The 12,277-nt window shown below is 42.8% G+C and overlaps 1 protein-coding gene across 5 annotated transcripts in view; it reads left to right on the forward strand.

Moving 5' to 3' along the window:
• Positions 1–12,277, forward strand: part of Daam1 (dishevelled associated activator of morphogenesis 1) — a 171,008-nt gene that overhangs the window by 84,568 nt on the left and 74,163 nt on the right. For all 5 annotated transcript variants that reach the window (XM_004837461.4, XM_004837462.4, XM_013067823.3 and 2 more), the window contains one exon: positions 4,971–5,060. In XM_004837461.4, the coding sequence (XP_004837518.1) occupies positions 4,971–5,060 (90 nt within the window). The remainder of the gene's footprint in view (positions 1–4,970; positions 5,061–12,277) is intronic.

Genomic DNA, 12,277 nt, shown 5'->3' on the forward strand with positions numbered 1-12,277 from the left:
CTTCACTGTATGCTTTTGACAAACTAAAAAATGGTATACCTAAGGTTTGTAAATTTCACTGTCTGTGTTTTTTTACCTCAAACAAAAACAAAGAAAGGGAATAGGCTTTAATCTTTAAAATGCATTGTTGAACACTATAGCTTATAGTTTCCTTTCCATGCTTCCTCCCTCTCGGTTTCCCTACCTTCCCTGCTTGCCTTTTACCTTACTGCTTTTTTGTTTAGATTCCTGCTGTGTCAGATATTATTTTAGGGATTGGCAATTAATGCAGAGCTGAATAGAACAGAGTTCTTGTTCTGGGAACAAGTCCATAATGGGAGTCAGACATGCCACTAACAACTGTAGCCGCATGGTAAATGGCACAAGATGGAGGAGCTGCCCATTCCAAGAAGGTCAGGATGGGCTTCCTGGAAGAAATGATTGTGTTTTGGAAAAGGCTGGATGAGTAGGACTTGCTCCTTAGACACAGTGGAAGAACTGTCTGGAATAGGAGGACGGTGTGTGCAAAGTTTCAGAAGCTTGCAATGTGAGACCCTAAGTGCTGAAAGATGCTGCTATTGCAGGAGGTGGTGAGGTGGGGGTGGTCAGGAAGGGTCCTCGTGTGCTGTGGAATCTGGACTTCATCCTGAAGAGGAAGAGCATGGTGAAAGCCTTGTATCCTCTTGTCTTCCTGACTAGATTATAAATTCCTTGAAACCAGGTGTGTTATTTATCTGTGTGTTCTTTGTAATGCCTGGGCCTGGTCCTGGAGTGGGTAGGACTGTGAGTAGGTGTTGATGGAGCTCTGAAGGCTGTGCTAGTCTTGCATCCTTGGTTCAGCCACATTATTAAAACAGTGACTCAGAGCAGATCCTCTTTTGGAATGGAGGGGTGAGGATCTTCTTACATCTTAGGCATTGTGTCTCGGCACTTCCTGTATTAAGTTATTAGCTAACTTAATCTGTGTCTCTCTGCTTGCCCAGAATCCACCAGTGACCTCTGATCACTCTGAAGCTAAAGACCAAAGCAGAGTCGCTTCTCCAGCTGCCATTCAGTGGCTCCAGTGCTGTTCACCTGTTTACTCTCTGTTTATCTCTAACCTCTCACTTCACTTTCCTGGGAAAAGCTTCCCTGTCTCATTTTTGCTCAAAACTCAGCTTTCATTGTGTGTTCACCCCTCCATGAGTGTGATCATTTGATTTTCCTTCTGCCCTTCCTGAGATCATGATAGCTTTTTATCTCCCCAACTTATCACAGTGATTGTTATCATATGGTAGATACTCATCAAAAGTTGTTTTTGGTTGCATGAATGAATTCTTGAGATAATTGTCCAGAATGTATTACTGCTTTGTCTTCTGATGAAGAAGTTGAAATTCAGAGGTTAAGTCACTTGTCCAAGGTTGCACAAAAAATGAGAGCCAGACCTAGAAGTCAGGACTGTATGCCAACAACAGCTTCCTCTTTCTCCTCACACACTTTGTAGATGGTGATTCTTTGTGTCTGCCTCAGTGATGTGATTCTACCTGCCTTTTGGTTAGTTGACAGAATCAGCAGTGTAGTGGTTAAGAACATGGGCTCTATGTCCAATTTAGACTCCAGTTCTTGCTCCCCTATGTATAGTAACTTTGTTGCCTTGAGCAAGCTACTTAGTCTATGATTGTTTCTGGAAAATGGTCTAATATTACCCCCATTATAGGATTGTTAGGAAGATTGAGATAAATGAATCTGTTTAAAACTCTACTGTTAGCATACAGAAGATGCACAGTATTTGTTAGAACTTATCGGAAAGCATTCATTCCTTTCCATTTTCTTCCTCCTTCCCCCACCCCCACTCCAGCTCCCTCTCTCCTGCTGTCCTTTCCCTCTCTTCCTCCCTTTTTCTTTCTTTTTCTAGGGATTGAATACAGGATGTCATACCTGCTTGGCAAACCCTCTACCACTGAGCTACACTTCCAGCTTCATGTTCCTTCCCATTTTCCTACTGTAATCCAAAATTGTATCCAGAGATCCTATAGTAATTTTTACTCTTTTTCACTCTATTGAAAGTCTGTTTTCCTGAAACCATCTACCCCTAAGTCCTAGTTGATCTGTGGTCTCTCAATTTAAAATTGTTTATTTCTGTCTCTCCACAGAAGTTATCTACATCTAACAGCAAGATCGAGTACTATTAATGCCCTTTGCTTTGAATTTCTAGGTTTTAGGAGTCACACATTTCTTCACACCTGTGCTCAGCAGAAACTGTGCTATTGTATAGTAAAGGATGTGCTATTAATAGTGCTGTTCTGTCTCTCACAAATCAAACACCTTTTCCCTAAGCTAAGCAACATATTAGTGAGTTATTTGATTAATTGACTTGATTGTTAGAAAGTGATTTATGTCACCTTTATTTCCCCCATTTTTCAATAGATGAGAGCAGGTGTACAGGAAATTTAAAAAGGAAGAAAGGCAGGAAAATAAGTACTTCACATGTACAATAGTAGCATGCTAACATTCTAACATTTTAAACATATTCCCTCATAATAGAATTTTCTATAAAAATCTTTCATTCCTTCCCCAGTTGTTCATTGTTGAAATCCTTACTAGCTAGGTGTTTTTTGGGGGGGAGGTGGGAGATTGTGGCTGAGGTATAATTGTGTGAATGTGTGCATGTTTCAGTGACTCTTAAAAGAAAATAGCAACTGATTTGTATTCAGATAATGAGAAAAATAATAATGCAGTTGCCACCTGTGCCAGACATTACTACATATTTAGTTGATGATGCCAGTCTTTGCAAGAGAATGATAAGTCCATTGTGGAGTTAGATACTTAATGAGGCTCTGAATTTCCCTGGGGAAGCTGGCATGCAGTAGGCTCTGGAGATGCAGGTGTTAATGAGATAGGGTGTAAGGGGTAGCTAGAAGTAGGCTTGGCAAAGTAAGTTGGGTTAGTGGAAGACCTCAAGAGGCCTGCTGAGAAATGGCTAATTAATTTTTCAGGCGATGTAGAAGTAATGAAGTTTTTGGAACCCGGAGCTCAAAACAGCACAGGTGCTTTATTGTCAAGGCAGTAATTTTAAAATATGGTCTCTGGACAAACATCATCAACGGTACCCTCAAAACTTAATAGAAGTACCTCCCCCAACCTGGTCAGTGCTAACCACTGGGCACTTGGTAATTTACGAAGCCTTCCTGGTGTTCTGGTGCTTGCTCAGGTTTGAGAACCACTGCATCAAGAGAATTCAGACTGTACTGAGTAGGAAAGACTGGGGCAGCACAAAGGAACCATGGGAGCCCATGCCAGAAGCCAAGGGAGAGGGTGCTAGGGCATAAATAAAGTTGGGTGGTTTAACTGGGAACATTACAAAAGGAAAATCAAGAAAGGTTCAAGGAAGGTGTAACAGGAGCGCTAAATGATGGTTGTCGTATAAGACACAGAGCCAGTGTTCTTTGTGTGCATGTCCACAGGGTAGCAGAACTGCAGAGGCTCACAGAAGCCCTTCAAGGAGAAGGTCTACTCCTCAGGGTCTGAAATCCTTTCATACCTTAATTTATAGCTTTTGTGTTTTACCCACACCCAACCATCTACCGCCCTCAACTAGATAACTTTCTCAGCGGGAGTGAAAATGTACCAGATGCTCAATACCAATAATAACAATGACTGTAAATTGAGTTCTTATTAAATGAAAGCTTCTCTCTAAGCACTTTATAATCGTTATCTTATTGTTGTCATTCATTAGTTATGAATGTCTGAAAATTACCTTCCTTGAGTGTAGAGTCTAAGCTGTACACCACTGTAGAATTAATGTTTCTAAACACTGATCTGAGAGGCTGTGTCTGGACCCTGGAATCAGACAGGTCTGGGCTTAAAACCTGGCCTCATGATTTAACAGGTACATAGTCCTGAGCAAGTGACTTAGCGAATCTTAGCCTAAATTTCCCCAGTTCGATTACAATTTGGATTGTTATTACATTGAGGATGTAATAATGAGTGAGGCTAACAGGGTCAGTGTGAGAACTAAATGCAAAAATGCCTGCATGTAAAATATTAGGAAATATAAGTTGGGGTTTATGGTGGTGACAGTGTCACACTCTTGCTCAAAACATTACTGATGCATCTCATTCAAGAGAGTAAACTCCTTGGTTTGGCACTTAGCTCTCTACCAACTTGTCATGCCTCACCTCTCAAACCTGATACAAACCTGATCCTATGTATAATTTCAGGTGAGCTGGCCATGGTGCCCCTGATGCACCAGGTCTCTTACCATCACCTGGCCTTTGTTTCCCCTGCTCTGTTAGTCAGCTTGTTGTCATTATAACAAAACAGTGGAGGTGATTAACTTATAAATAGAAAAGGGTTATTTTGGCTCACAGTTTTGGAGGTTCCAGTTCATGGTCTGTTGGACCTATTTTGGAATCTGTGGTGAGACAGCATCATGGCAGGAATGTGTCGCAGAGCAGAGCCACTCACCCTGTAGCCAGGAAACAGAAAGAGGGAGCAGGGCCTCCGAGTTTCCCATGGGGCCGTGGTGTGGGCAACCTGATGACCATTCCCTGGCCTCACCTCCCAGCAGCTCTCTCACCCCTCATAGAGCCCTTCTGGGGAACGCAGCCTTTAGCACAGGGATGTTCTGGATCATTCAGCACCCAAGCTGCAGCAGTTGCTCCCCTTCACATTGTGTCCAGGTCCCCCAGGCCCCAGCCTGAGAGTGCTTGTGAAGCCACGGCCAGTGAGCCTTCACCTTTAACATGATTAATCCTACACTTCTGTGGTGTGACTGCCTTTCCTGCTCAGTGGACCCTACACAGCCACCGACGGTAGCTCTGTCCCAGCGGGGCCCACATTCCCCTGGGCTTCAGCATTTTCAGGGCCATGCTGTGTTACATAGCCTTGGTCTTCTTTGGGTTCATTTAAGTATGTGTTGGTATTTTTTTCTTCTGATGATGATACTGATCACATTCTCTATAGGAATAACATTTAATCTATGAAGTACTAATTAGTTTCTTTCTTTTCAGGATGAACTTGACCTCACAGACAAACACAGGGAAGCCATGTTTGCACTTCCAGCTGAGAAAAAGTGGCAAATATACTGTAGCAAGAAAAAGGTGAGATATTCATCATGATTGTTATTGACTGGAAAATTATGGTTCTTGATTCCCTTTTCACCACCAGCACTCAGCTCTTTATTATGTATAAACCAGATTGAAAGTGACTTGTAGCCTTGTTATTATATGTGGCAAAGCCTTGGCCCTTGGCTATTGCTTCCTTGGATGTTGTTTCGTTGGGCTCCTTGGCATCTGTAACTATTATTAGTCGTTATGTGTGACTGAGACCCAAAATAACATTGACTTGCAGGAGATAGAGGCGCCCCCAGCCCTCTTTGACCATCTGCTAATATCTTTACATTTGGGGATCTCTAAGGTGTGGCCTTGTCCTCATGGCCTGAAATGTTTCTCCCACCATTTCGCATTATGAACTAAGGATAGAGAAAAGGGAGAGAGAGCACAAACCCCCACCTGCACTTCTCAGGAATCATGTATGTGACATCCCCTCCCATCACACTGTTGGGCGTGTAGCTACACCCCTCTGCAAGTCACCGTCTTTATTCTGGTGATCACTTAAAAGTTGTAGATCATTTACGTCAGAAGAGGGGGAGAATGCGTATGGGGTCAGAGAAAATAGTGGAAGCTCTTTCTCCCTAACATCCGTGCTGCTAGGCATCACTCTGTGTGTTGCATCTCTAAAAAGAAAGGTCACTCTGCCATCTCTTAAACCCCTTGGCAGATTCTTAGACCATCCTCACACCATTTGTTTTTTTTTGTACTAATCCTGTTCATACCCACCTTTCACCAGTTTCCCCTTGTTTCCCAGAGAGACTTGAAGTGAGATAGGTACACTGGAAGGGCAGACTTCAGAGAAATGCTGCCTCTCCCCAACAGGCAGCATACACTCTGATTAATCACTGCGGGCCTGGGAAAGCAGCAGCAAATGATAATAACCCCGTATGTTTGTAAGATACAGAATTAGTCAGGGGAACCTCTTTGGTGACAGTATGTACTTTGGTACCTCCGTTCGCCCACATAGCTCTCTCCATGCTTCTGCCCACTCTGGGCCAAGTCTGTCACCAGGAGCACCTTCTGCTCTTCAGTGAAGGTGCTCTGGTGAGCCTGTGCACATTTTCTCTGCCTGTCCTTAGGCCCCTGGCTCTTAGGCAGTGCATTTGACTCATCTTTGCAACTCCAGCATCTGGTATTTTGAAATGAATGTATGCTGACTGTTTGTCAGTAGTGTTATAAAGAATACTGTCCAAAAAGGTTAAAGCATATTTAATTTTCCATCTGAGCAGTGGTGATTAGTAAAAGTGTGGGTCATGATGATTTGGCTCCAGTGGCCTCTGCTAAGAGCTGTGCCCAGCTGTAATCTCTCAGAATGGTCACTGAGCTGCTCTCTGGCCAGACTGAAGTCTTAAGGCTCCTTAACCAGTGGCCACCAGTATCAGTGTGTCGTCCTCTCTCTCTCTGGACATGTCTTACTAACCAGAAATGCTCTTTTCTTGAACAGATTGTCATGGCCCAAGAAACATACATAATAACTGGGAAGGAATTTTAAAGTGAAAATACAATGTGTTTGTTCAGTCCTGACACTAATGGTACCGCATGGTCTTTGGAAGCAAGGGCTCTTCCACTAGGACTGAGAAAAATCCTCCAGTGCCTGAGTATACAAAGGACACTGTCTATTTTGGCTCATCCCAATGCAGATTTTTTTTTCCCTAAAATTAAGAAATAACGTAAAGTAGGGATTGAGAATATGCATTGGAGGAAGGAAGGGGCATGAAAATGGGAGCAGCTTACTAGGGGGAAAGTTTTCTTCTTTCCCAGATTTTATTACACCCTTGACAGCAACTGAAAGTTAATCATAGAAACTACTACCCCTTACATTAGAGAAGGCGAACCCTGGAGAAGAGTAATGACCTCAGGCTTGCAGCTGCTACTCATTTTTCAATTTCCAGGCCAATCAGATCCCCTTGCAAGCCTGGTCTCAAGTGTACATAATGGGGTTGGCTTTTGGAGGAGGATGGATATGGATGTGGCCAGTGGCCTCAGAATCCGTTTTCAATGGATGGGCCCTTCTTGCTGATAGCCCAGATTGTGTAGATGTTGGGGAATGTACTTCTGCTAGCCTCATTCCAGCAGCTTGGATTCCTTACATGACTTAGCAATGGCATGGCTGAGTGGGAAAACCATTTTAACTCTTTAGGGAATCCCATGGACCTATCGTTCTGTCACTATGAATAGTAGCGTTTTTGACTGAAGATTTTCTTGATTAGAACTTCTCACTGTTAAAACCATCCATGCCTGTGGTCTGCAACTGAATTCATGGGGTACTGCAATAAATTGAGAAATGCATAATGAATAAAAGGACAGGAAAACCTAGCCAGGAAAGGGTATGATGTTTACCTCTGTAGATAATGTGGTGTCCTGGGGGAGAGGTTGTCCATTCTCAGGGCAGAGCGGCATGGTGGCCATCCTTGATATTAAGAAGAGATTATTTTCTTTGGAATATCACTTGCGTAGCTTTCTCAGATCAGGCTTATCACCAACAAGCCAAACCACATCCATTTCTCAGGCCGAGGGAAAGCTACACCCATGGCCCCTTCAAATTTTCCATCTTTCAAGATTAGAACCCAGGGCATTGCAGACATTCTCCCACATAGCGAAGCCGTAGAGTAAGGGTCCTCTGAAGCCGACAGAAACAGACGACAGGAGCTGGTGAAAGCAGGCTCTCTGTGTAAAGCTGAACAGAAGTCGCGCAAGCAAACAAGACTGGGGCCTGTGCGTGGGGCCAGGCTTTTCTCAGCCAACTGCCTCTTTCCATCCCACAGAGACTTGAGACCCAGCAGCTGCTATCTGCTTATCGATTCTGTGTTCATTTACAAAACTTCTGTATCTAAGGCTCTGGTTGAAAACTCAATCCCAGAGCCAAAATGAAAGCAGCAAAAGTATTTCTGGGGCTAACATTATTGGAAAGAAATTAATTGGAATTTTGCCTAATTGAGTAATCTAGGGGAGAGTCAGGGAGGGACGCTGTGGCCTTGCCGAAAGTCCAAATAAATCTGTAACAGTTACTGGACTGGTTGGACAGCCCTGGGTTTTCATAGACAGCAATCTGCTGTCAAATTTTTAAACTCTTACGAAAGATCCCAAAAAGGTTCTGTTGTTTGGGTTGGGAGTATTTTCAAATAGGAAATGTTTGTGGTTCTTATCTTTAAAGGTAATTCCCTTTTTAGTTCCAATCACAACATACTCTTTTGTTTAAATGAGGTTTTTCCCAGTCTCCAGCTAGAAACTGCATCTGTTAACAATCTTTTGGATTTTAAACTGACGCTTTTTAAACAAAGAACCATCTGACCACGAAAGGCATCTGGCCATACTGTATTTACTTATTGTTAACGTGTTTTTTAAATCCTGGGAAAAGTAAGGAGTAGGTCTTCAGAGAGGTGAAGATAAAGTAGTGCATGTAGTGCATTGTGTGGACAGCAGGCTTATCAGCACAGGAAGATACTTTCTTTAATTGCTCTTCTTCCCAGGAGCCAGTATATTAGTTTTGTCCCTTAACCAGTCCTATAAATATCCAGGAGATACTTTTACCCTTTCTTGGGCTTCAGAGTTTGCAGAGGAGGCGAATGGGTTATGGACACTGTTAGCTGTAGTGACCTGAGATATTTGAGGTAAAGGTCAGGATTTGGTGACTATGCCTAATTTTCCCTCCTTTATTTCTTACCTCTAAAGCCAAGTAAATAGTATTACATTCTTGATTTTATATTTCTGTATGTTTTGAGAGCTACTTTGGGGAAGATGAATTTCCACTACCCTGGTGAGTGTGTCTTTGATTCTAGCTAAATTAAATCACTCAAGAATCTTGCCTCTCTTGGCTGTAGTTCAGCTGTTATGTTTTTTGCAAACTGCTGGGTATATTTTGAAGGCATCTAGAAAAAGTGGCTGAAAATTAAGCTAGTATAGTTTTCATTAATTCTGCTTATTTGGTTTGTTTGTCCTAACTGGATCAGTTCCACACTGCTTCCACCAAAAGGGCTTCTTGGCCCTCGCACATGGGCACAGAGATGAAAGTTGCCTCGCATGGGCATCAGGCCGTGGTTCTTTCAGTTCCTTGAGTGTGGGGCCCTTCTGTGTTTGGAGTGTAGGAAGCCGGTAAAGTGATCAAAACACAATTTAAGGAACATATGCTGCAGCAGTGAAATTAAAGACAAAAGACCTTCAGTTTTCTACACAACCGTCAACAAACCAGCTAGAGAATGAAGAGGTGAGAGGAGACATTCATCCTCTAACTGTCCCCAGCACCTACTGAGAAGATACTGCAGTTGCGCTGGAAAGAGAGCAATGGCTGGCATTTGGCCTGAAGATTTGAGTGAACATAAGTTAGGTATCCTTTTCTTTCTCATACTGTCTTTGCTTCAACACATGGTAGAGTGAGAACTGGTTTTATAGGTGTCTACTCAATTCTGCTAGATACCGAGAGTTTTTTCAGTGCTGGGAATCAAATCTAAGGTCTCACACATGCTAGGCAAATGCACGATCACTGAGCTACACCCCTACTACTAGTTCTTGACTTACCTGGTTTGGTCTCCTGCTGTAGAACTGTCAACCTGCAAATGAATTCAGATTGGCATTTGTCCTCTTAGATGATAAGGGCTTAAAGAAAGTGGCAGAAGCTATGATAGAAATGAGATTTGCCTGTCATCCCTCTGCCTTTCTAAGGAGTGTGTAAGGGGTGCCCAGTGGCCCCCAACCATGAGCCCCTCCATACTCTGCAGGCTCAGAAAAACTCCCTGTGTTACCTACATCATGCCTGCATTGTATATAATCCTTCATTTAAGCAGTAAAAAATAACAAGATTTGGGTATCTGGTGTTTCACTCAGCCAAGTGGTACAGTTGGTCAAGAGCAGGTTGGTGTGTGATGTACAAGTTGTGTACAGAATATCTTCTCTAGGGAAGACTCTTGGTCAGATTCTGAGGATGATTAAACAAATACGTCTATAATTTCTGGAGTAGATGGTTTTGGTAGGAGGAGCAATAAAACCAAATGATTGCCAACTCTTGTCATAAGTGCCACAGTAGGGAAACAGGCTCTGGGGCACAGAGGAAGGGGTGGCTGAGGAGACTGTTCTACAACCACATTGGCCACCTGTCAGTTATGCCAGTGAGAGAGCTGACGTCACATTTTCAGCTCGTCACCTAGAAACTGGCTCATTTCAATGTTTGAGCTGTGTTCACATGTACGATATTCTTTCCCTTCAATCTATATTTTGTTCTTAGTTTCTTTTTGCATTGCTGAAATAGTCATATTTAGGCTTGTCATTACTAAATATAGTTTGTAAGGCTGTCAGGAAATTTATAAGAGGCTAACCTTTTGAAAGATGAAGACACTGTGAGGAAAAACTAATTGCGGTTTGTTCAGCCTGGACACGAGAAAGCCTGGTGGAAACTCTAGCACAAGTTGGTGTTCAGTAGGTGTGTCCCAGCAAAGCTGTGTTATCTGCCAGAACATTACCAGCTTCCACTTGGCCCGCCCAGTAAAAACCACCCTGTCCCTTTCCACAGGGGCCCACCCAACTTTCCCAGGCCTCAAGGCCTAAAGCCCTGACTGGTGGCTGGCACGTCAGGGCACTCCAGATCCTTGTCCCAGGCTGCATCAGTGGTTCTCACTCACTGAGTGAGAACGTTGCTGCCAAGTAAATGTTTCAAACATTAATCTAAGTACAAGATACTGACTGACCTACAGATGGTGGCCAAAACCATTGGGTGATGTCTATGCAGAACCTTCAGTTTTCCCCTTCTAGAATGTGATCAGGATGCAGAGAAGTTCATGTGAGGGTATTCTTCACAGTGTTGTCTCTAAAAACAGTGGCTGTGGTAAACAGCTTAAAAGAGGATGGTTGAATTATAGCTCACAGCCACACCAGTGTCTTAGAGCCAGTAAAAACTGTTTCCAAAGAGATTTTCATGACATGCGAAACTGCTCAGCAGGTAATGTCAAGGTTAACAAAAAAAAGAAGATATAGAACTGTGTAACTAGTGTGATCACAAGTTTGTTAAGGTGTATATCTAGAGATAAGTGGACAAATAGTTGTAGGTAGGCTTGTGGGTGATTTACTTTGATTTATTTTTGTTTTACACAAATATTTCCCATTTTTCTACAGTGCGTTAATCTCTCTCACCTTGAAATATCTTTATGTTGACTGTAAAGATAAAATGGCTTTATTTAAAATTTACATTTTTTTTTATCAGTCAGGCTTTAGAGAAGTAGGAACATTAGGAGAGTCTCAGTGTATATGTGTGTCTCTCTCTGTTTGGTGTAGGGATTTGCCCCTAAGTCAACATAAAAGCTGACCAAACAGTCTCTGCAAGGCTGTGCCAGAGCCGCAAGTCCACAGGGCAGGCAGGTGGGAAGGGAAGATGGTTGAGCAGTGGGGAGAGCAGGGGTGAGCTGGTGCCCACGAGCACATTCTGAAAGCTTGTTCTTCTTGCCACTGACTTTGATGTGGGCGTCCTGCAAAATCCTGGGCCCTTAGTTGCAGAGCTCGACACACGCAGTCTGGTCCAGAAGAAGCTGAGGGAAGACTTGTCCCATACTGCCCAGTCAGCTGGCAGGTAACCACAGCAGTAAGAAGTGCATGATGATGGGCCCTGCACTTCCACCTGCCCACTCTCACAGAGGGAGCTCTCCAGCACTTCAGCCACCACCAGAAGCCAGCCTAGCCTGTTGGTCACCACCAAGCTACCACACACTCTTCAAGTTAGGAGGGAAAGTGAATATTCTTTAAAATCCAACCGGTGCTTGTGTTATCAAGATGACCCTGGCATTGTTTTCTTTGTCTAGCTCTGGGACCCTTCCTCCTCTGTACCTAAGTTTTTTACTGCTCCCTCAAGAATAAGATAAACTTATTTATTAAGAAAAAAAAGACTTCAGGAGGGCAAGAATAAGTTTGACTACTAAACAAAGGGACTCTAAAAGCAAAAATTTAGAAGATCATCAACATAATTTAGACAAATGTAATTTTTTTTTCTTTTTTCTGGTACAGGGATTGAACTCAGGACTTTGTGCTTGCGAGGAAGGCATGGCACAGACAAATGTAACTTTTAAAACTCAGGAATATCAGATAAATTTGAGTTAAAATCAAAAGTACATGTGAATATTCTTTAAAATTATTATAGAAGCAAACCCCAATGAAGTGAAAATTATTATAGGAGCAAATTGCATTGGAGTACAAATGTGTCTATACATACACATACAATTTTAAAA

This window comes from Heterocephalus glaber, unplaced genomic scaffold (genome assembly GCF_053883595.1).
Source record: "Heterocephalus glaber isolate CG9 unplaced genomic scaffold, H.glaber_assembly_v1.0 deba00001608, whole genome shotgun sequence".
In the NCBI taxonomy this organism is placed as follows: Eukaryota; Metazoa; Chordata; class Mammalia; order Rodentia; family Bathyergidae; genus Heterocephalus; species Heterocephalus glaber.